Below are 23,344 nucleotides of genomic sequence, written 5' to 3' on the forward strand. Positions count from 1 at the left end.
CTTAAAGCAGAATATGGCGCCATCTAGCGTCTGCTAGGTTACTGTACAAAATTGATGTTTTCTTGGGGTTGAGATATTTTCTTGAAAATGAGATCGTAGCGAATAAAAACATAAAACTCAATTAATTAATAAAAGTCAATATTCAATAATTATATTGTTGATGTGTTTTAATTAATTAAACATCGCCAAAAGACGATAAATGTTTATTGTAACTGAAATGTTTAAAGAGTATTTAATTGTAATTTAATTTTGAAAACTTGTTTATGTTTTGTTAGTTTATATTTAATTATTAAAAAATTGTTACTAATTAATTAAAAATAAAATATCTTTCTTAAAAATTTTGAACTGATATTTTTGTTGCTTAAATTTAATTAACAATTTTATTTGCGAAATAAATATTGTGCTCCGCAAGTATGTCCAATCTTTACGATCAAATTAAATTACTTTACGATCAGCAGTTGTACTCGAATGTCATTTCTCTGGTAAGTTGTATTTTGATATTATTATGATAAAATTAATTAAAAAAACATTCACTAATATTTATTAAATGTTTTGTTGACAGGCTAATTTAGTCTTATCATTGAGTGATCATAATGGTGATCTCTTGCCACCAACTGCCAAATTTCTTATTTATGTACATTGTGCTGATTCGCATTTTCACCTTGGAGAGTATCGTAAAGCCGAGTCATTATATAAAAAATCCATACAATTCCGAAAGTTTTTATTGAAATCAAAGAGCACAGCAAAAACAAATAATCAAGAAAGTTACAAAGATCTTCTGTCAGACATTGACATAAAATATCAAATTTATGTTTGTTTAATGAAGTTGAAAAACCAATTGGAAGCTCTACAAATTTTGCAAAGTATACCTGGAAAACAACGAACAGCTAAGGTACAAAAATTATTAATAATTTTATAAGTATGCAAAAAATATTTATGACATTAAAGTTAGCAGTCACATGGTAATTTATTAATTTTATTTAACAAATAAATTTGTTCCGAAAAATTATTAAAAAAAATTTCATTTTTAGTTTTTTTAAATTTCTACATGTCAATTTTTTTTTCTCATTTTTTTGCCATAATTTTTTGTTAAAAAAATTATTAAAATTATGAAATATCTTCTAACTTAATTTTTATAAAATATTTTAGTTATTAATTAAAATTGAGTATGTTTACAAAGTGATTTTACGGGTTCTGGCGCTCGAAAGAAAGCAAATATTCATGATTTTTTAAACTATTATAGATATTAATATAAAATTCATTTTTCTCGGCTTCGCCTCGGTCAACAATTACATGTAATCTGAGACATTTCTTATTTTCCTGCCCTAGGTAAGAAAAATACTATTTCTCCTCGACGGAGGCGGAAAGCGGCATTTTCATTTAGCGCAGCGGGCGGAAAATTGACACTCCGCCCGGAGGGGAGAAAAATAGTATTCTCACCACGGGCAGGAAATAAGAAAGCCTTAGATCACATGTTTGTCGACCTCGGCTTCGCCTCGGTCAACAATTACATGTAATCTGAGACATTTCTTATTTTCCTGCCCTAGGTAAGAAAAATACTATAGCTTAACAAATACACTCTTAAATAACACAAAACATATCCAACTTTTTTTTATGAATAAACAACGGATGAACGGAGCTCCTCAAAAAGTTGGTATGTCGTTGACGTACATGATAATTTGATAACGGCTCATCTAAAACACAAAAATCAAAATTATTTACCTTCAATATATAAGTAAAGATTAATGTTGATTGATAAATAAAAAAATGGCTGAGATTAAAAAAAAAACTTAAATATAAGGTGTTTTTTGGTAATTATTTACAAGTGGGGTCAACCCATGCTGGGCCATGTTAAATTTTTTTTTTTTTTTTTTTTTTTTATCAAATTGATCAATTTTTGTTTCTGTAAATTGTTCTTTTTTTATGCACATTTCAAAAAAAAAAAAAAATATATATGTATAAGGCAAAAAAGCTATCGAAATCTTTATTTGTTCATTTCACTACATTTTTTATCATAAATGCGCCGTAAAAACAAGCAGAATCAAAAAAAATAAAAAAATGTGAATTTTTTATTTAGTTATGGCCCAAAATCGGGTTAACCCCACTTGTAAATAATAACCTATTTTTTCGTAGTTTTTAGTCCTAACAGAATAGTAAAAATAAAAATTTTGATTTGGTTGTAGCTGCTGCAACAGCTACTACTATGTAGAATATGTGGTTCAAATTTCATTAAAATCGGGTCAGTGATTTCGGAGATATGGTTTACGTACATGATATTATGTATGTAAACCAGAAAAACATATTTCTAAGATAAACGCGTTAAAATTTTTTTTAATTAAAAAAAAATCTTACCTAAAGTCAATCAGCGATGCTGGCACCACACAAAATCCCTTCAGCCTTTTTAAAAATTTTATTTTTTTTCACTTGAACATTTTCATAAACGTCGTAAAATAATATAGAGTGGTCCAGTCACTTAGAACTTTTATATATACGTACTTTCGAAAATTAAAAAAATAATTTTTTTTAAAGTTACAAACCAGAATTTCTTAAAATTAATTTTATTTTTTCTATCTAACAGGTAAATATGGCATTAGCAAAAATATTTCACGATCAAGGAATGGAGCGGTCAGCAATTACTACTTACAAAGAAGTTTTACGAGAGTGTCCATTAGCTTTAGAAGCCGCAGAAGGTCTTCTTTCACTAGGAGTTAAAGGAATTGAAGTAAACTCCCTAATTGTTGGATCTACTGCCATCACGCCGAATCTAGACTGGTTAAATACTTGGATAAAAGCCCATGCTCATATGCATAATCGGGAGTATAGTCACGCAGTTTCAACTTTTAAAATATTAGATAATGTTAACTATCTTCGTGATAATTTTAATTTATTACTAACTATGGGCGAGTGTTATTATTGTGCCGGAGATGATAAAAATGCGTTAGTGTGCTTGAGGCGAGCGAGAGCTATAGAACCAGATACTATCAAAGGGTAAGCTGGATAAAATAATTTGCTTGAAAAATTAAATTTTTCATGATATCTATTTACAGACTAGATCTATATGCAGCTGTATTATATAAAGGACAACACATCAAAGATTTAGAAAAATTAATACCTACTTTGACGGTAAACAGTGAATGTTCAGCTGAAGTTTACGTCGCAATGGCTTATACTCTGTACGCAGGTAGAAAACTCAACAGAGCAAATACTTTGGCTGCTCAAGCTATCAACCTCAATCCAATTAATGTAGAAGCCATTATTTTACGTGGTAATATTCTAATTGAACAAAAAAAATATCAGGACGCTTTACATCAATTCAGAGCAGCTATTCAAATTAAACCATATCGATATGAGCCCCATAAAGGATGTGTGGATTGTTATATTGGTATGCATCGTTTACGGGAAGCCTTGAATATTGCAAGCAGTGCTTGTAAACAACTAGGTCATACTCCAAGAGTTTTGTCTGTAAGTTAAAAAAGTTTTGAAAATCCAAATGTGCATGCCTTAAGCGCTCATGTTTTACATAAAATTAAATATTTGTTAATTTATTTTTAATTTCCTGCGTCCAATAATCTATATTATTAAGAGAATGAGCAAAAATTTGTAGCCAGTGTATTTATATGATAAAACGGGTTTTTATGGTTAAATTTGGTATCGTTGGAAAAGTCTTAACCTGAAGTTGTACCTTTTCATGGTTTCATATCATTCTCACCAATGATCAATTTATGATGATAAGTATTTAAGCTGCATTCGAAAATGCTCTATCTCTAGATACATAATTAAGAAATAACCTTGTATCTTGTGAACTATTGACATTTTGAAAGATATAAGCTCATCCCGATGTTACACTCATCGAGAGCTTTCATTTGAGTACCCACATCAATTTTTCATATACTTACATGTATTATATATATGTATATATGAAAAATATATCAAAATGCATGTGGGTACTCAAATAAAAGCTCTTGATAAGTGTAACATCAGGATAAGATTATATCTTTAAAATATATATTATATATATATATATGTATATATAAAAAATATATCAAAATGCATTTATCATTTATTTTTGAGGATTAATATTAAAAAATAATAATTAAAATTTATATTTAAATCATTTTTCTTGAGAATAATCACAAAAAAAAATTTATTAAAATTTTTAAAGAAAATTTTGAATTTATTAACAAGAATTTTGATTTTTTTAAATCATAATAATATCAAAATTTGGAATTTTAACATTTTTTCTGATATAAATTGATATTTTTAAAGATATAAGCTCACTACGACATTACACTTATCGAGACCTTTCATTTGAGTACCCACATCAATTTTTCATATTTATATATATATATATATATATATGTGTGTGTGAAAAATATATCAAAATGCATGTGGGTACTCAAATGAAAGCTCTTGATGAGTGTAACATCGGGATGAGCTTGTATTGTATCTTTAAAAACGTCAATAGTTAAAAAAGTACAGTGCAATTTAACAAAAATCATTTTTTAATAGAGCAAAATTTTATTTATTTATAGTTTATAAGTCACAGCAGTTACATAGTGACTGCAAGATTGCTAGTTATTTATGATGCGAATAAAACACCCTTACGTGTTCCGTTATATCAACTACTTACAATTTGATGCGCATACATACGTTGTCTCCGTCGCAGAGTCACTGTGAGAACTCTTTTTACTAAAAAAATAAACATATGGCCGACCAAAATGAGAAAATTCGGTGTGAATGCCAATCAAAATGTTTTAATTACAACTAAACGAAGCAATATCAAGCTTTGATATTGAATAGGGTTCTTCATAAAAGTTTAATGACAGGGCTGAAAAAAAAATGAGTCCTAAAATTGTATATATTTTTAGTTATCTTAACCACACCACCATATTTTGACAGTTATTTCCACTATAAGTTTTAAAAAACGGGTTTTTTTTTCACTAAAATTGATAATTAATTTACTAAGCAGTGTTTTTAATTAGTTCAGTAATCATTCTTCTTGCCACCAGTGTATTTTTTTTAATTTGTACGAGGATTATGGATTAAAAATACAATTTCTCTTGTCGAGATAGGAAACTTGATTTTTAGGACCCAGTAGAGCTATGCCTGCCTTCGCGCGATCGCGCTTAAGTCATTCAAAATATATGATTTTGTTAAAATATGTGATTTTTAAGATAATGGAGATATTTTTAATTCTAGTTGTATGCATCGGTTCTGATGAAAGATCCAGTCTCAGTAGGAAAAGCTAAAAATCTTTTAGACAAAGCTTTAGCTCAAGATGAATCATATTTACCAGCTGTTTATTATTTGGCTGAAATATATGAACAGGAAATGAATTTAGAATCTGCTATTGATTTACTGGAGAAACAAGTTGAAATTCAACCGAATTGCAAATTACACCAAATGTTAGGCGATCTCTGTGCGAGAGTGCACAATGAAGAAAAAGCTTTAGATCACTATGCAATTGCTTTAAGGTTCGTATTACTTATCATTTATCATGTAATTTAAACTTCGTGTTGGTGTCTTATAAGTAAACTTTGAAACTTTAGCTTTATCATTTTATTAAAATAGTAAGGTAAATTATCCAGTACTTGAACATATTTTTCAAATTGTTGTAATACAAAATCCCTATATTTATTATGAGTAATATGCGCATGTTATAATTATTCAACGATACAGTAATTGATTTCTGTAAGTTCTTTCAATTATAAATCAAAACAATTATATTTTTGTTAACTTAAAAGTTGATATGTCGAGAATAGCCGATAGATGCTATTTTTTTCATGAAAAAGTTACTAAACTGTAAACCGAATAATCTATTTCTAATTCGCCATTTCTAAACTAATTGATCCATTTTGCTCATCTTCGAACTCGTTCTAGGTAATTACCCAAAGAATATGTGTACCGAATTTCATCTAAATCCGTTGAGAATTTTAGACGCTATCGTGTTCACAAGCCGCGTTATATTACATATGTATGTATATATATATATACATAAATATATAAACTTTTGAACCAATGCTAATTTTGAGCTTTACTCGACTACATAATAGATAAAATGACAAAATTCCGTGTGGATTTCGACACAAGGACCAATGCAATAGATAGATTTCTACGAAATCTACCTAAAATTAAATACAAATATTTCTCATTTTTATATGAACATATTAAATATTCATAGTATTATTTTTAATATTAATCAATAATATGTTATAATTCTTTTCATGTTTCAATAAAACGTTGAAAATTTTTGCTGTGTCTACTGCCATATATTTTATTAGTTCAACTACTGCTTCCGGAGTGTTAAACTACTGCGGCTTGTCAGAATTGATTGTTCAACTACTACTCCTTTGATAGTCTATCATTAATTCAAAATAGTTTATATTTTCATGAAAATCACTAATTTGAACTAACAATTACATCTTTGTATATTAAAAGTAGGGTCAAATACGTTTTACTTTGAAACCTGTTTGACTACTGGGTACTTTTTTACCTTACTTATTTTCATAAAATATTCTTTTACAAAAGAAAAACTTTTTTTTCTAATAACTGAAAAAATTTTCTTCCTTAGAAATTTTTAATTTATAAAAAAAGTACTCAACAGTAAAATTAAACGACGATTTTTATGAATAGTATTTTTTTTATTGTAACAGTTTAAAAAATATTTATATTTTTTTTGATCAGTTCTCTATGAATTAGAGTATATTATTTATGATTATCTATACAGTAAGTCATAAATTATTTTTTTCAGTCTTGATCCTAGCAACAGAAGAGCACTTGAAGGCATGCATCGCTTAGACAGTACAGCTACTAAATTTGAAACGCCATATTATATGAATGTGGGTGAAGAACATGCTGATACAACTTACGACGTCGGAGACGGCCTACCTGACTCTGATAATGATGAAGCTGTTGAAGAAAGTGAAACAGAAGCAGTTTGGTCTGATATGGATTTAGAAGCCAATAGTCAGTAAAATATTGATCATTTTACTTACTAAAAATTAATTGAATAATCGGTGATTGAGTCACTGAGTAAAATAATTTATTTGTAAAATTTTTTTTTTTAATCTATTAAAAAAATGACGCGCAAAATTTGATACAGTTTTGTAGTAGCAATGAAAGTGCCAATTTGATTTTTTGAGTTGTAATTATAGTAATTTCATAGTAAATCATTTTTCAAAAATATAATGGTCTAGAAATGGGGTTCTATGGTGTGGCTTATAAAAAATTTTTTATGATTTGATTGATTTGAATATTTTATAAATAGCCTATTAGATTTGACTAAATTAAATGACAATATGAAGTTAACAATTTTTAAGTTGAAATTCAATTTTTAATATTAAACTAAGAAACATTTTGAATTTTTAGTATCAAATTTTGGAAACAATATTTTTAATCCAAACTAATATTCAAATAATTATATTAAATTATAAATATTTCTTCTTTAAGCAAGATTTCATGATACTGAATTTAATAGGGATATAACAATTTTTTAGATTTTCATAACAATTAAATTATAATGAAAAAATTTAGCAAAAAAATTCCACATGGAGAAATATTAAAAAAATTATAAGAATTTCAAGAATTGTTAGTCTGCAAATTTCAGTATCATAAAATTTCAATTAAAATTTAATTTATTATAACATCAATTTTGTATATTTATAAATAAATGTGTATTAAACTTTTATTTATTGTAAGTTAAATTTTCTTGGTAACAGTCACAAAAAAAAAAAAGTTAAGTGGTGATTTAGACAGACTCAATTTTACGAGCTTGGTCTAAAATCTGTGGCGTCACTTTTTATGGACATAGTACTTAAATATTTATTAAAGTCGTTTTTTTTACATATTATGGTATGATTATTCTTTATATCTAATTGATATTAGTAATATTAAATTACAGCTTTTTATTTTTTCAGTTAATTAGACATCAAACGAATAAATACATCATCATTTTTATAGACCAAAATAGTCGTGCCCTATTTCTAGACCGTTGTAAAATGTAAATGAATTTAAAAAACTAATTAAATAATTTAGTCATATTTTGACGAAAAAGAAAATCAATTTTTGTTGTTAATTTGTCATATTAAGATTAATATTACAAAACCATTTTTTTTTTACTGTACATAATGCCAGGGTAACGTACTATTTTTTCTCATTTACTTTTTAAAAATCTTCCTAAAAAAAATTTCTCATTAATTTTTTTTTTTTTTTTTTTTTTTTTTTTTAGAACAATACTATTTTCACAAACAATAAATCAAGTGATGAAGAAAATAGATTGCGTTATCTTGGAAACATATTAAAAAATTTTTTGTTAATATAATAGTATAATATATGTTTTTATTTTTTATACAAACAATTTATACATTCAAAATTATTTGATGGCCCTGTAATTGTTTGATTTTCACAAAAATAAGTCTCCAAATTATTGTATTAAAGTATTTTTTTTTAATTATTATAAACATTTATAATTTATAAAAATTTTATATTTATCGTTAATTAGAATAGTAGATAATTTTTAATATAAATTGTAAAAAATAGAAGTGTTAATTCTAAACTTTCTTATTTATATTTTATACTTATAAAATCGCGGATTTTTCCTACTTATCATTTTAGATAAACCGTATAAATAAAAAATGAAACAATATAAGTTTCAAGAGTTTTGAATTTTTTATTTCCATAATTTATAAGTTATAATTATACATAATTTTATACAATTATATTTGCCTTTAATGGACATTTATATTCAATGAAATAAAATTGTATATAATTTTTGTGTAATTGTATATAATCATCATGCATAATTATATATTTTTTTTCCTAGGGTATATATTTAATAAAAAAGGTTTTTGATTATTTAGGGACAACACGTTATTAAAAGGCAATAATGTCCTAAAATTTATTTTTTATTATATTTTTGCAAATAACAATATGAGACCGACTACAACAAATATATATTCAAAGACATCTACCTAAAAAATAGGATTTGTATAACAGATGAAAGTCATTTGATGATAAAAGCTAAAAATTCATTTAATCTTGATTTTTATTTAATTTTCCCAACTACGAAATAAATTGAGAAAAGTATTAGGTCGACGAATAATATCTTCAATTGAAGATAATCATGTGAACTTTAAAATAAATTTAATAGATTAAAGCTAACTTTTACGGCTTAAAAATTATTTAAAGAAAAAGAGCCGAAATACGTTCTTTGAAAATTTTTTTCAAATTTTTAAAATCACGGAACTAATTAAAAAAATCATCAAAACTAGACGAATAACAGCTTAAATTACAAGTAATTAAATGAAGTTTGAGATAAATTTGATAGATTTCATCTATCTTTTACACCTGGAAAATTATTTCCATAAAATATACGAAATTCCAAATTTTTTTTAAATAAAAAAAATTTTCGAACACCCACAACTCGTAAACTAATCCGCCGATTTTGCTCATCTTTGAACTTGATCTTAGTATTGATTCACAGAATGAGCCCACAAAATTTCATAAAGATCGATTGAGAACTGTAAGCGCAATCCTGCTTACAAGGCGTGTTATATCACACAAATACATACATAGACTTCTGAGCCAATGCTATTTTTCAACATTCCTCGATGAAATGAAACATATTATGACAAAATTTTCTAAAGAAATCTATCTAAAAACACATACAAAAATAATAATTTAGTGTAAAGATAAATATTTATTGAAAATAATTTTTAATATATTTGACATAAATTAAATATCTTTATTGACAGTAATGAGAAAATAGTGCATGCGTTTACTATTCTATAATTCATGATAATCGATTAGCTATTTTATTTATAGTTAATTCACATTATATGTGTTACAAACTTGACAATAAAAGCATTTCTCAACTAAGCGTTGAGTGCGAATGCGCGTTTGGAAAGAAGAGCTTTCATGACATCGTAGTAAGAACAGCCACCTGTCGATCCGAGTGTATTCTGATCAAGAGTAGCTCAAAGTAGGCTCCTCTTTCAGAGAAATATAAAAAAATTATATAGTAATAAATTACAAGTGTCAATCATTGCTCAATAGTATTAAAAATAGAATTTTTTTTATTGAATTTAAAAATATAAAATTTTACAATATCCTTCGAAAATTATGAAAATTTGGTTTGTTTAAAGTATAATTTTTGTGTAAAAAATATTTTTTTTTAATTAAACTAAGCGATATGTAGTACAGCAATTATTTTCTTAATAAGTAAAAAATTTTTTTTACTCCAAGGATAATTTTTTCAATCGCCGAAAACTGCTTGGTTCGTATTAACTTTAAAAAAAATTTTATTTTTACAAATAGATCCTAGTAAAATTTGTTTGTTTAGATAAATTATTTAATTTTTTTATTAAATATTAAAAAAATGGCTGAAAACTTGTTAATTAATCGTAATTATTATAGTTATCAGAACATAACGGAAGAATACTCAGTATTATTTTTTTTCTCGTGATAAATAAATACTTAACTATAATATTATATCTTTCAATGATAAAAATAAAATTAACATTGTTTAGGTAAAAAAAAAATATTATAAATAGAAATGGTAACAGCTGTTATGGTGCGGCACTTACGCCAATTACTAACAGGATATGTATAAATTGATAAGAAATAATAATAGGCATGAAAGTATAAAAAATCGGGGAGTAACGTATTTTATTATAATTATAGATCTTGCAGAAAAATCTTTTTTACTATTTTATGTAAATACTTTAGGAGTGATTTTGATGTTCGATTTTAAATTTTAGATGCGAAGAAATAAAATTTTATTTATTTTGATTTTTACAAGAAACGAATCATCCTCAGTACAAAATTAACAATATATAACTTGTGAACTATTAATATATTTTTTTTAATAACATTTATACAATCTTTTAGAAGAGTTTTTTTTTTACAAATTAGAGTTCCAACTCAGGATTGTGAAATTTTTTATATAAAATTATTGCATAAAGTAAATTTAATTTTTTAATGCAACGCATCTTGCGTTAACTGTTAAAGTTATTATTTTAACAAAAATATTTTGTATTAACTAATTCAATTTAATTTTTTTTGTAGAAATATTTTGCATTAAAAAATTTAATTCAACTATTAGTGAATTAAAAAAAATATCAATCTTAGCAGTTAATGAAAAATTTTATGTTAGCTGGCATTTGACCATTTTCTAATTTTTTTTAACAAATAAATTTCTTGCGAAAAATTATTTTTAAAAAATTGCATTTTTAATTTTTTTAATTTCTACATGTTAGTTTTTTTTTTTTAATTTTTTTAGCCATAATTTATTTAAAAGAAAATTTTTTTAAGCCATCGAATATCTCCTAAATTAATTTTCATAAAATTTTCATTAAAAAATTAAAATTAATGAGCAATAAAACTATCAATACATTAAAAAAATTCGTCGAAAAAAAAATCGTTGATTTAACTCGAATTGACCTACATATGTGCGTGTTAATATTAGGTCAGCCCAAACTGACATAAATGGAAATGTGTTGCATGTAAGCTTTCCAACCACTTCAATTAACTAAAAGTATATCGAGATCTGTTGATCATTTTATTTAGTTTGTTATGGGATTATTTTTTAGCCATAAAAAAAAATCTTTTTTTTAATTTCAAAAATTTTTTTAGCGACCTTTTAAAATTGTATCTTATCTATTTTTCCTATTTTTCTAGTTATCCATTTCCTAGTTATCTAATTTCCTAGTTATCCATTTTTCAAAGACCCGTGTAAAAAAAAATTGTCCCAAAAATGTCCCAAGCGTGAGACATCCAAACGTGACACAATTTGGGACATTTTTGGGACAATTTTGGGACATCTCAAAAAAAAAATTAAAAATTTTAAAATAGTGCGTTTAAGTAATTTTTCGTCGATTTTAGGTATTTTTTTGAAGATTTTCACAATTTCATGACAATTTTACTACAATTTTAAACGGTTTTTAAATGATTTTGAAGAAGATAATTTATTTTTGCACAGCTGTAGATTTGTCTAGAAATTAATGGATGAAACATTTATTGAACATTTTTGGGACAATTTTAGGACATTTTCGGAACATTTTTTTAATATTTCGAGGACAATTTTGAACGTTTTTCAAATAATTAAAAAAAAAACAATTTATTTTTGCACGGTTGTAGATTTGTCCTAAAATTAATAGATGAAAAATTTTAGGACATTTTTGGGACAACTTGAGGACATTTTTGGGACAACTTTAGGACATTTTTGGGACAACTTTAGGACATTTTTGGGACAATTCTGTAATGTTTCTACAACAAACTGTCCTCAAGTTGTCCCAAAAATGTCCTAAAATTTTTCATCTATTAATTTTAGGACAAATCTACAACCGTGCACAAATAAATTGTTTTTTTTTTTTTTAATTATTTGAAAAACGTTCAAAATTGTCCTAAAAATATTTAAAAAATGTTCCGAAAATGTCCTAAAATTGTCCTAAAAATGTCCTAAAATTGTCCCAAAAATGTTCAATAAATGTTTCATCCATTAATTTCTAGACAAATCTACAGCTGTGCAAAAATAAATTATCTTCTTCAAAATCATTTAAAAACCGTTTAAAATTGTAGTAAAATTGTCATGAAATTGTGAAGTCTTTTGAAAATCTTCAAAAAAATACCTAAAATCGACGAAAAATTACTTAAACGCACTATTTTAAAATTTTTAATTTTTTTTAAGATGTCCCAAAATTGTCCCAAAAATGTCCCAAATTGTGTCACGTTTGGATGTCCCACGCTTGGGATATTTTTGGGACAATTTTTTTTACACGGGGAAGTATTAAGAAATATTGCTTGGATTTTTTTTTTTTTTTTTTTTTTTTTTTTTTTTTTTTTTTTTTAGTTTACGCATTAATATTTATACCTTCAGATTTTACTTAATATCTTTTTTAATAGTTTCAAGAAGCTATAAGAAATAAATTGATGGTTACGATATAAAAGGAATGATAAAATTTTCTGGAAATGGATTCTCAATACATATCGAAAAGTTCGAGGAGTCAAAATCCTAAATGGGTCTGTCCAAGTGATCGTCAATTGGCACTACGAGCAAAGTAAATTTTTTTATTATTCATTCTACAAAAATATCACAATTGAGGGTAGGCCGTAGTAAATGTATTTTTCTAATTACGTCTTAAATAAATTTTAAAATCGAATGAAATTTTCTGAATCCAATAAACTAGTTAAATACAAGTTTCTAAAAAATAATATATTATTAGCGATCGCGAAAGCTTTCTAATAGTTAATTAAAACAATTATTAGAACAATAAAATTTCAGAAAATACAATTACTACGGTCTAGCTTTAATGTATCAAAATATTATATACAGTAAAATTTTCTAAAATCAATACATCAAGGCTTGAAATTCATTAGGAGCTAAAATAATAGAGCGTTAAAATGATACAAATTTTACTGTATAGAAATTTCAATGCGTAAATTTGTACTAGGTATAATTATAAATTTTATTGTACTAATATAAGAATAAACTATTAGTAAATTTTTAATTATTTTTAAATGAAATTTTTTTTTTTTTTTTTTTTTTTTTTTTTTTTAATTATTTATTGTGGATAATTAAAAAAGTTTAGAAATTCATTGGTACACTAAGAAAGAAAAATTTTTTTTGAGAAAAATGAGCAATGTTGTAATAAGAAATCAATTTATTAGAAAGTTTCAATAATTTTATTTCTTAGCCGAAGAAATAAAAATTTTTCTTAATGTAAATTTCTTGTTGAAAAAAAGTTTTTTTAATTTACAAAAAAAAAAAAAAAAAAACAATTTAAGAAATACAACTTGTGGCTTTTTATCTAAAATTGTTTATTCCCAAATCTAGAAAAATTTTTTTTTCAACAAGAAAGTTACTGTAAGAAAAATTATGATTTTTTTAGCTAAGAAATGAAATTGTTGAAAATTTTTAACAAATTAAATTTTTATGACAATATCGCTCATTAAAAAATATAATTTCTCATGTATTGAGATGTGTATTAGTTTGATTTTTTAAAATCACTCATTTATAAAATCTCAGTATTTTATGGGTTAGTTAAATAGATATTTTGACTATTTTTAGATGGACGTCTACTCGTGGGCGTAGGTGTGGGTGTACGCATTAAAAATATTTATATAAAGCTTAGATCTGATTGGAGTAAATTGGTCAATATATTTCTTTTATGAAAAGAATACAAATAGAAAAAAAATTTTTTCGAATTCTTATCGCATTATTTAAAATTTAATTGACTAATTAGTTTCAAAATTTAGTAAGACTCTCAAATAGTTGACTGGTACAATTGCTGAAATATTATTTCCTTAAATTTTTTTTATCAGGTAATCTAGACTTCTTAAATCTATTTATTCGAATTTTATGATCACAGATAAAATTTCATAACTTTTTTTTTTATATAATTTAATTTTTCAGCATAATTTAATTTTTCGGGCCCGAAAGAATTATGAATATTGGAAAAGTAGCACTCTACTGTTTTTAATTGCTTGAATAATTTCATTTTAAACTTTTGAGCACTCTGTTCATGAAAATTAAATTAACGCTCACCTTCAAATTTAATTTTCTTTCAATTTAAAAGAAAAACTTCCATTAAAATTCTTTTCTTTGAGTTGTAAAATGAAAAAATTTGTTTTTCATGAGAGCTTAAATTTTAACGACGAGGGAAAGAAAACTTCTTTGGATCATTGTATTTGAAAGTATACGAAAGGAAAGAGTTCTATAGTGTTAAAAATGTTTTCTCAAATTAAGCCGTCAGGAATAGGGGGCGTCCATTAATTACGTGAGGTGTTCTAGGGGGGGAGTGGATCATGCTAAATCTTACCAAATCTCACTTAGGAGGAAGGGGGGGATCTTAACAAATATCACGTAATTTTTTCTCTAGCAGAAAACAGTGTAAAATTGCGTGAAAAAGTATTTCTATAATAAAATATGGCCAAATTTGACACAATAGTGTTTGTCGTATTCGTCTGAACCCTGCAGAGCAGCAAAGTAGCGCTCTATTGTTTAATTTGATTATTGATCGATAGGATTCACTAATTTTTTAGGTATAGATTTCTTTAGAAATCTATCGGTGGTAGCCGGTCTCATGTCGTAATTTTAATACAATTTCATCATAATATGTTTAATTATCTTCAGTTTAAACTATTGTTCGTCGACTTTTAATACTTTTTTCAATTTATTTCGTAGTTGAGAAAATTCAAAAAAAATCAATAATAAATTAAATTTTAGCTTTTATCATCAAATGACTTTTATATGTAAAAAATCCTATTTTTTAGGTAGATGTCTTTAAATATCTATTTGCTGTAGTCAGTCTCATATCGTTATTTGCAAAAATATAATAAAAAATAAATTTTAGGACATTACGGCCTTTTAATAACGTGTTTTTTTCAATATTCAAACAAGAAATCTACCTATCCATGTCGGGTGTAGCCGAATGGCACTTTTTTTCTCAATAATCCAACCCGTTTACAGCCAAAACATAAATTTTGAATAATCTCGCGTGAGATTAGGGGAGGGGGGAGGGAGTTGAGGAAAATCTTACGAAATCTTATCAAGGGGGGAGGGGGGGTTAAAAAATTCTCAAAAATGCCTCACGTAATTTATGGACGCCCCCATAAAGATACATAAATTTTGTCTTTTTACATATTACATATAAATATTTTATATGGGTCATTATTTTTTATCAATTCAGCGAAGTTTTCTCGGTGACCTCTTCAATTTTTTTGATTTTTTGATGTGCTATAGATGCCAAAAAAAAAGTATCCATTAAATTTTGAGCTTCTCTATCTCCATAGTACCAAAATTGGAGATTCTGAAGAAATATTTTTAAAATGTTCATAACTTTTTTGCATCTATAAATTTATAATAATAATAATATCAAGAAATCGAAGGGAGTCGCCAAAAAATTGTCATTGAATTGAAATAGAATGACCCATATATTACACGGAAGACAGATTTTAAGATTTTTTAAAATAAATAAGTTGTCACAGAAAAGTAGAGCAGTCAATTTAAAAAATATGTTCTTTGTACTAATTATTTTGTAAAATAAAATACAAAAATGATGAGGTGTCTCTTGATTTCAATATTATTGTACGCTTTGAGATTAAATATTTATTAAACCAAAAAAGATTAACTATGTGAAGAATAAGTATAAAATAAATAATATCACAATTAATTAAATTATAGATTGAAAACTGGATGGTCAGTAAAAAGCTTAACTCTAGACGGTGGATATAATGATTACGCTTGTCATTCGTCTTGTCCTTCACTTAATAATGGATCTCAAACCTCATCAACCGCTTTGACATCAGAGGAACAAAAACGAATAATCGAGGTAATTACTCTTTTTACTATTTTCTTAAAGGGATTAGTCTAATTACCGAACATAGCTTATAGAAAAAAAATTTTTATATTTGATAAATTTTAACTTTTGAACTTTGATGGTAAGAAATTTTTATTTCTACAATAAACATAGTTTGGGTACTTTTTAAATAAATTTTAAAATAGTAGTGTTATGATATGATCAAATACTAAATACTTAATGAGTGGAAAAATCAAATACCAATTAATGAATGGAAAAAATGTTCTATCCATTCACTTTAGGACAAATCTACAGCTGTGAAAAAATAATAAATTAGCACTTCCTTAAATCATTTAAAAATCGTTTCAAAAATGTCCTGTAAAAGTTCCAAAATTGTTCTAAATATGTTTCGAATTTGTTTTCAAAACATTTTTTGTATTTTAATTTGTATTCAAAAAATCTTCCACATAAGATTTTAAGGACAAAATTTTAACTTAATTGTTTAAAATAAAACGCGTTAATTCTTAAATTATCTTAGAAGTATTCCGAAAATCATAAAAAAATACTTAAAATTTACAAAAAAATTCTGAAAATGCACTATTTGAAAATTTCCGATTATTTATCTGATGTCCAAGAATTGTCCAAAAAATCTTTCTTATTGTATCACGTTCGGATGTCTACACTTAATATAAGGGGTTACATGGGTTTCCTCCTGGAAAAAATGGCCTATTTTCAACAATTTTTTTTAATAGAAAAAATGAAATATTCTATTCAAACTTTATACTGTTTTGAAGATACATGTTTATTAAGGAATTATTGAAATTTTGAAAAAAAAATATTAAAAACTCTGCTAATGTGACGTCATTTCCGGCGAGCCCTCGGAAAAAAGATGCGTTCGCGTGATCAGTAGAACTCCTAGTAGGATCATCTGAAGTGCAAAAAAAAAAATATATGCTTTAGTTAAGACTTCAAACTAGGTCTTGAACGGAAGAAAAAAAAATGAAAATTGGATATTTGGCAGAGGTTTTTACAAAAAAATTGAAAATTTGGCTTAAATTTCGCGGAATATTTTTTTTTTTAAATCGTTGTAAATAAAAAAAAATTAGGAAAACGGTTGACCCTGAAGGCCATCCCTGCAACTTCCCGCTAATTCCATACTTAGGCGCTTAAAATTGCACCAATGATGTTTTTGAGCTCTTCGAGCTTAAAAATACAATTTATGGGTTATTTTGAGCTCTCCGAGCTCAAAGAGATTGCTTTCCTATGCTTTTGAGCTCTTCGAGTTCAAAAGTCTGATAGAGATTTGATAAGACACTATTTTTTGAATTTTTAAACCGCAATAACTTTTGAATGAATAAACCGATTTTCACGCGGTTGGCAGCATTCGATGCAGTTTTTCAAGCCTCACAAAGAATTTTAAATTTTGAATTGATCGCGCTAGGAATTTCGGAGTTATTCCGAAAAAACACTTTTTTCGGTTTTCTTTCGTTCACGATATCTCTCGAACGAATCAACCGATTTTGACCGGACTGGTGGCGATCGACGTGGTTTTTCGAGGTTAAGAGCTGATTAGTTTTTGGAATTGAACCATAAAGCTGTTTAAAAGTTATTCTAAAAAAACCACATTTGAAAAAATTTTTTTTTTCAGTTTTTTGAAGATTTCTCAAAATCTATTGATCTGAATCGGTCCAAATAGTTTTCAAAATCTAAGTTTGGTCAAGCCCTTTCGAATGGCACCAACCACGATGAAATCGGTCAAGCCATTCAAAAGTTATAAGCGGTTCACATACTTTCACACACACACACACACACACACACACATACAGACACCGTGACAACCTCGCGGGGATATTCAGGGAAGCTTCCTGTGACCTTCAAACGTCGAGATCTGATGAAAACTCGATTTTTGTAAAACGGGGTGAAAACAATAACTTCCCGATTTTTGAAAATCTTCGATTTTCTTAGCGGGAAGTTAAAAAAAAAAAAATCTTCCGTTCAAGACCTTGTAAATTATATCTCGAAGACCTGTCTAAAATTTCATCAAGATCGGTTGAGTAGTTCTCGAGGAATCGTGGGTATCGTTTTTGAAAACATAGTTTTGAGAAAAACGCGTTTAAAGTTTTGAGTGACAATACAATAGCGCCTTGAGGGTGCAACTTTTTAAAACTGTATCTCCGAAACTATTATTCGGATCGATTTGAAACTTTAGGACAATATTCTAGAGATGTAGAATTTAATAAGACCAAAAAAAAAGTCGATTTTTTGAAACCGTGAAACCCATGTAACCCCTTAAGACATTTTTTGGACAATTTTGTTTTTACACGAGACTATCATAGTTTAATTTTTGAAATTTTTAATTGTTTTAACGAAAAATTAAAAATTTCAAAAATTTTTTTTCTAAATCTCGACGATTTGAGGTCTTTAAAAGCTATTTTGATTATTTTTTCATATATGCCCTTTTGGCTTTAAAATTTTTTTTTTCTTCAAGCCAAACAGGCGTAAGTCAAAAAAAATTTTTTTTTACGTTTTCCAACCAGGTTGATATAATGATACTTTTATTAATTACCAAGTTAATTGGAGAAAAAAAATTTTTTTTCACACCCTTTGGGCATTAGTTACGCTATGTATATAATTAACTAATAAGTAAATTTAAAATTAATTATAATTGACTAATATTTGAAATAATAAAACTTTTGAATTTGAACTAGGTTATTAAGCGAGCAGAAGTTTTGGATTTATCAGAACAAGAACGAGTTGGCAAACTAGTTGAACGTCTTGATAATATGAAGCGCAATGTTACAGTTGTTAATACAACAAGATCAAGTGATAAGAGTTGCGGAAACAGATGCATACGTAGCAAAAGATGTGTTTGTTCTTGTGCTCTATGTGGCGAAAAATTTACTGTCCTTGGAGGTGGATCCATTTTATGCAAAGATTGTTGCAAATACGTTTGCAAAAAATGTGGAGTTGAGACAACAATATCAACAGTAGTAATTAACAATAAATCACGGATAAAAAACAAGAAATTTTTTACCGCTTCTTCAATATCTGATATTTCAATGATTGAAACAGAAAATGATGAGCCAATTAAAGTATCTACTAAAATTTTTTTATGTCGTATTTGTACAGAAACACGAGAAATGTGGAAAAAAAGTGGTGCTTGGTTCTTCAAAAGCTTGCCCAAATATATTTTACCAGAAAAAAAGGTTAGTGTTATTTTTTTGAACTCTAAAAAGCGCTATTCGACCACACCTGACATGTATAGGTATATTTCTTGTTTGAATATTGAAAAAAAGTTTGGAAAATCCAAAAGTGCACGCCTCATAACGCTCATCCTTTTTTAAGAAAAAAAAATTGTGTAATTGATTAAAAAAAAAAAAAAATTATAATTAAGTAATTTCTTAGAGTATTTTTTTTTTTTTAAATATCAGCGCCCTTTTTTTTTGTCATATGCGCACGCAATCTAGCTTGATCAAGTGGCGCCATAGTTTTCACGTGACAAATAAGAAAAATTTGTTTGTCTTTGTACGATTGTATCGTAATGAATTTTAATAAAAATTCAATTTAAAAAAAAAATACGTAAACTAGGCTACTGATATGAAATACGGACCCAGTTCATCGCATTCTAAAACTAATAAAAAAAGTCCGGTCTTGAAATATCAATTTGTTCGGGAGTAATAGTTGTTACATCCAAAATGGGGTGACATCCGGACGTCCACGTAAATTTTTTTTCAAAACGTTTTTTTTTTCAAAATAGCTATATGAAATGATTTTAGAAAGTAAAAGATGGTTTAATTTAAGTGGTTATGATAGATAATATTAATATGGTTATGATAGAGACATTTAAAGATCACAAAATTGCTTGACCTTGACGAGTCGAGCATAAAGCACAACCTCACGCGCTTCGCGCTATGAGGCGTGCAAAACACGTTATTAAAAGGCAATAATGTCCTAAAATTTATTTTTTATTATATTTTTGCAAATAACGATATAAGACTGACTACAACAAATAGATATTCAAAGACATCTACCTAAAAAATAGAATTTATAACAGATGAAAGTCATTTGATGATAAAAGCTAAAAATTCATTTATTCTTGATTTCTTTTAAAATTATCTCAATTACGAAATAAATTGGAAAAAGTATCAAAAGTCGACGAATAATAACTTAAATTAAAGATAATCATGTGAACTTTAAAATAAATTTAATAGTTTAAAGCTAATTTTTACGGCTTAAAAATTATTTAAAGAAAAAGAGCCAAAATACGTTCATTGAAAAATTTTTTCAAATTTTCAAAATCACGGAATTAATTGAAAAAATCATCAAAACTAGACGAATGATTGCTTAAATTACAAGTAATTAAATGAAGTTTGAGATAAATTTGATAGATTTCATCTATCTTTTACACCTGGAAAATTATTTCCATAAAATATACGAAATTCAAAATTTATTAAAAATAAAAAAAATTTTTAAACACCCACAACTCGTAAACTAACCAGCCGATTTTGCTTATCTTTAAATTTGATCTTAGTATTGATCCACAGAATAAGCCCACAAAATTTTATAAAAATCGGTTAAGAACTGTGGGCGTAATCCTGCTTACATGACGCGTTATATCACATAAATACATATATAGACATATATAAATGAAACATATGACAAAATTTTCTTAAAATTGCGACATGAGACCGGCTACAACAGATAGATTTCTAAAGAAATCAACCTAAAAATAAAATTTAATTTTTTATATTTTTCAGAAAACTCAGAGTGAGATTAAAAGCACGTGTAAAATTTTAAGTAACTCTACTGAACTGATCGAACAAGATTCATCCTCAGACGAGGATTCTACTCACAATTCTACTCAACCAAATTTATTCCTTTCACATAGTTTGTCTTCAAATCTTCCCGATTTATCTCGAAGCCAAAATTTTGATACCAAAGTAGATATTGAGATTCAGCGCAAAAGTGCTACAGCTCTTACTGAGATTGATAGAATGAAGAGTAGTAGTCCACATAAATTACAATTTCATTTGTCGCCTCATAACCAATTAAGTGAACCGTCTATTTCTTCATCTTCAACTTTACTTTCATCTCCTGTATCATCAGCATCTCTTTTATCACTGACAAAATCAACAAATCGTTTGTCAAAACAAAAAGAAAAATCCCTTTCAAGTAGCAAAAATTCAATTTTTTATACAAATCTTTCATCTAATAGCAGTGAATCAATTGACAGTGAATCATTATACAAGAATGATATCTCTTCCAAGTCACCTGTAAATAGTAAAAAATCAAAAAAAAAATCTAATCGCAGAAAATTTTTTAATGACAAAAAAGACTTAAGCGATTAGTCTGTTATCGATCTTTTCAGTTAATTTTCTAGATAGGAATAAAATGAATCTCCAAGGCAGAGGTATGTAACTACCCTTACATGTATTTTACGTAGGGCAAAGGCTCCAAATATTGACCAGTTTAGATAAAATGAACATAAATACATTATTTATAAATTTAGTGGAAGAGTTTATGAGCTGAAACGAGTGTTATGCTTTTTTTATGACTTCAACTTACAATCTATAATACTTTTGTGTATAAAAAACATAATAATAAAAATTTTATTATAATAATTAACGTTACTCCGACTAATGACCATCAAGCACTAAATATTGACCGCCCGTGTTCCAAATACTAACCAGTAGTATTATGCTTATTAGACTTATAAATAACTTTTATTTTTAATCTATAATAGTTTCAACATTAGGTAATATATTAACTGACAAGTTAATTATTTCAGTATTGTTGTAAGTTGTTTTGTACTCTGATACAATATTATTTTCAGTACTTCTATTGAAATCAATTGCCAAAGCCTAATATTAAGTACATTAGATAATTTACAACACCAATTGTTGGCAAGAGTATTATTTCAATAATTAAGGTAGTTGTCGTGGTTAAGGCATACCGTCAGAAAATTCTAAATTTTTATCTATATATTAAAGACATGATAATACAATTACCCTTATAATTTGAAGTCGATTGACCACCTATAACCCAAGATTAATTCAATTAAAAATTGGATATTCGCATATACGCTCTCTGCAGTCTGTACCAGTTTCTTAGTTATAAAAAAAAAAAAAAAAAAAACTAACTATCAGAAACTTTCAAAAAACTGATAGTCTTTTAATGTATTTGTTGTGAGTTTAAAAAAAATAAAAAAAAATTTTTGACCGTTTAATTATTTATAAATAATGGATTAAAGTTCAACAATTTATGAAAAAGTATATATCTACTGAGTCGGACAGAAACAATTGTATAGGTTGCGTCTTCACGGGTATAGTCGCGTAAAAATTATGGATTACTTAGCTACAAGCTCATATACTTTTGCGGCGCGTATAATCTCTAATTTTTTGACAATATTGACCATGACAACTACCTTAACATGATTTTTCTAACAAAAATGATTGATAATTAATCTTTGATATTAAATTGTTTTGACAAATACTTATTTATTGATTATGAAGTATTTAATTTTATATAAATTGATCATAAATTAACTTATCAAATACGGTGAAGTATTTTTTTTTTTTATTATGACAACTGCATATATTTATGTGCATACGCAAATTTTTATTTAAAGTATAATTAAAAACCAATAACTACGTACTGAATATAAAATTAAATTACTAGATTTTTGAAAATCAAGTTGGTATGCTACCTGGTCAATAATTAGTTCTTTTGTCCTAGATGTGGTCATAATTTTTGATAATTAGTTTAGATATCCTGTCAAGGTAATTTATTTACAAATTTCAGGAGAGACGTTTTTAAAAGCAAGAATATGGTCTACAGTGATTTTAAACAACAAAGTTGTAAACAGCTTCAAAAATAAATTTTTTATGCATACTTATGTTATACTTTCAAATGAATGATAAAAATAAATGTAATTTGAAATTTGAAATTACGTTGGTTCTCAAATAATGTCAATAAATAATTATGTTTAAATTTCACAATATTAAAGAGTTTTTTTTAAGTATCACTCTTTCTAAAAATTTCCCAGTGTC

At 26.5% G+C, this 23,344-nt stretch overlaps 2 protein-coding genes and 1 long non-coding RNA gene across 6 annotated transcripts; 2 read left to right on the forward strand and 1 right to left on the reverse strand.

Annotated features, from left to right (window-relative positions):
- Positions 1–306: 306 nt before the first annotated feature.
- On the forward strand, positions 307–7,344 carry LOC123263258 (anaphase-promoting complex subunit 7). Its single transcript, XM_044725870.1, has 6 exons — positions 307–482; positions 563–892; positions 2,579–2,988; positions 3,048–3,462; positions 5,200–5,474; positions 6,752–7,344. The coding sequence occupies exons 1-6, from the start codon at positions 414–416 to the stop codon at positions 6,972–6,974; spliced, it is 1,722 nt and encodes a 573-aa protein (XP_044581805.1). The 5' UTR covers positions 307–413; the 3' UTR covers positions 6,975–7,344.
- LOC123263259 lies at positions 1,604–2,634 on the reverse strand. Its single transcript, XR_006509137.1, has 2 exons — positions 2,353–2,634; positions 1,604–1,694 (listed from the first exon to the last, which is right to left on the reverse strand). It is a non-coding gene; the product is annotated as an uncharacterized LOC123263259 (long non-coding RNA).
- A 2,890-nt stretch (positions 7,345–10,234) lies between the features above and the next one.
- LOC123262652 (rabphilin-1-like) lies at positions 10,235–23,259 on the forward strand. 4 transcript variants are annotated; one of them, XR_006509008.1, is made up of 6 exons: positions 10,235–10,273; positions 12,901–13,055; positions 16,181–16,328; positions 19,004–19,501; positions 21,053–21,705; positions 23,097–23,257. XR_006509008.1 is itself a non-coding variant. In XM_044724960.1 (5 exons), exons 2-5 carry the CDS (start codon positions 12,967–12,969, stop codon positions 21,641–21,643), a joined length of 1,326 nt encoding a protein of 441 aa, XP_044580895.1. In that variant the 5' UTR covers positions 11,379–11,501; positions 12,901–12,966; the 3' UTR covers positions 21,644–22,476. The 4 variants fall into 4 exon arrangements, 1 of the variants encoding a protein (XP_044580895.1); XR_006509009.1 differs by lacking the exon at positions 10,235–10,273 and adding an exon at positions 11,379–11,501 and having other exon boundaries at positions 23,075–23,259; XR_006509007.1 differs by lacking the exon at positions 10,235–10,273 and adding an exon at positions 11,380–11,501.
- Positions 23,260–23,344: the final 85 nt, after the last annotated feature.

Source organism: Cotesia glomerata, linkage group LG4 (genome assembly GCF_020080835.1).
Source record: "Cotesia glomerata isolate CgM1 linkage group LG4, MPM_Cglom_v2.3, whole genome shotgun sequence".
Classification (NCBI taxonomy): Eukaryota; Metazoa; Arthropoda; class Insecta; order Hymenoptera; family Braconidae; genus Cotesia; species Cotesia glomerata.

What these genes read in the sequence shown, in the direction of transcription:
- LOC123263258 (XM_044725870.1), top strand. Translation starts at nt 414, where the DNA reads ATGTCCAATCTTTACGATCAAATTAAATTACTTTACGATCAGCAGTTG. An exon ending in ACTCGAATGTCATTTCTCTG is followed by an intron (nt 483 to 562) that starts GTAAGTTGTATT and finishes TTTTGTTGACAG; the next exon opens with GCTAATTTAGTCTTATCATT. An exon ending in GAAAACAACGAACAGCTAAG is followed by an intron (nt 893 to 2,578) that starts GTACAAAAATTA and finishes TCTATCTAACAG; the next exon opens with GTAAATATGGCATTAGCAAA.
- LOC123262652 (XM_044724960.1), top strand. Translation starts at nt 12,967, where the DNA reads ATGGATTCTCAATACATATCGAAAAGTTCGAGGAGTCAAAATCCTAAA. An exon ending in CAATTGGCACTACGAGCAAA is followed by an intron (nt 13,056 to 16,180) that starts GTAAATTTTTTT and finishes ATTAAATTATAG; the next exon opens with ATTGAAAACTGGATGGTCAG. An exon ending in ATATTTTACCAGAAAAAAAG is followed by an intron (nt 19,502 to 21,052) that starts GTTAGTGTTATT and finishes TATATTTTTCAG; the next exon opens with AAAACTCAGAGTGAGATTAA.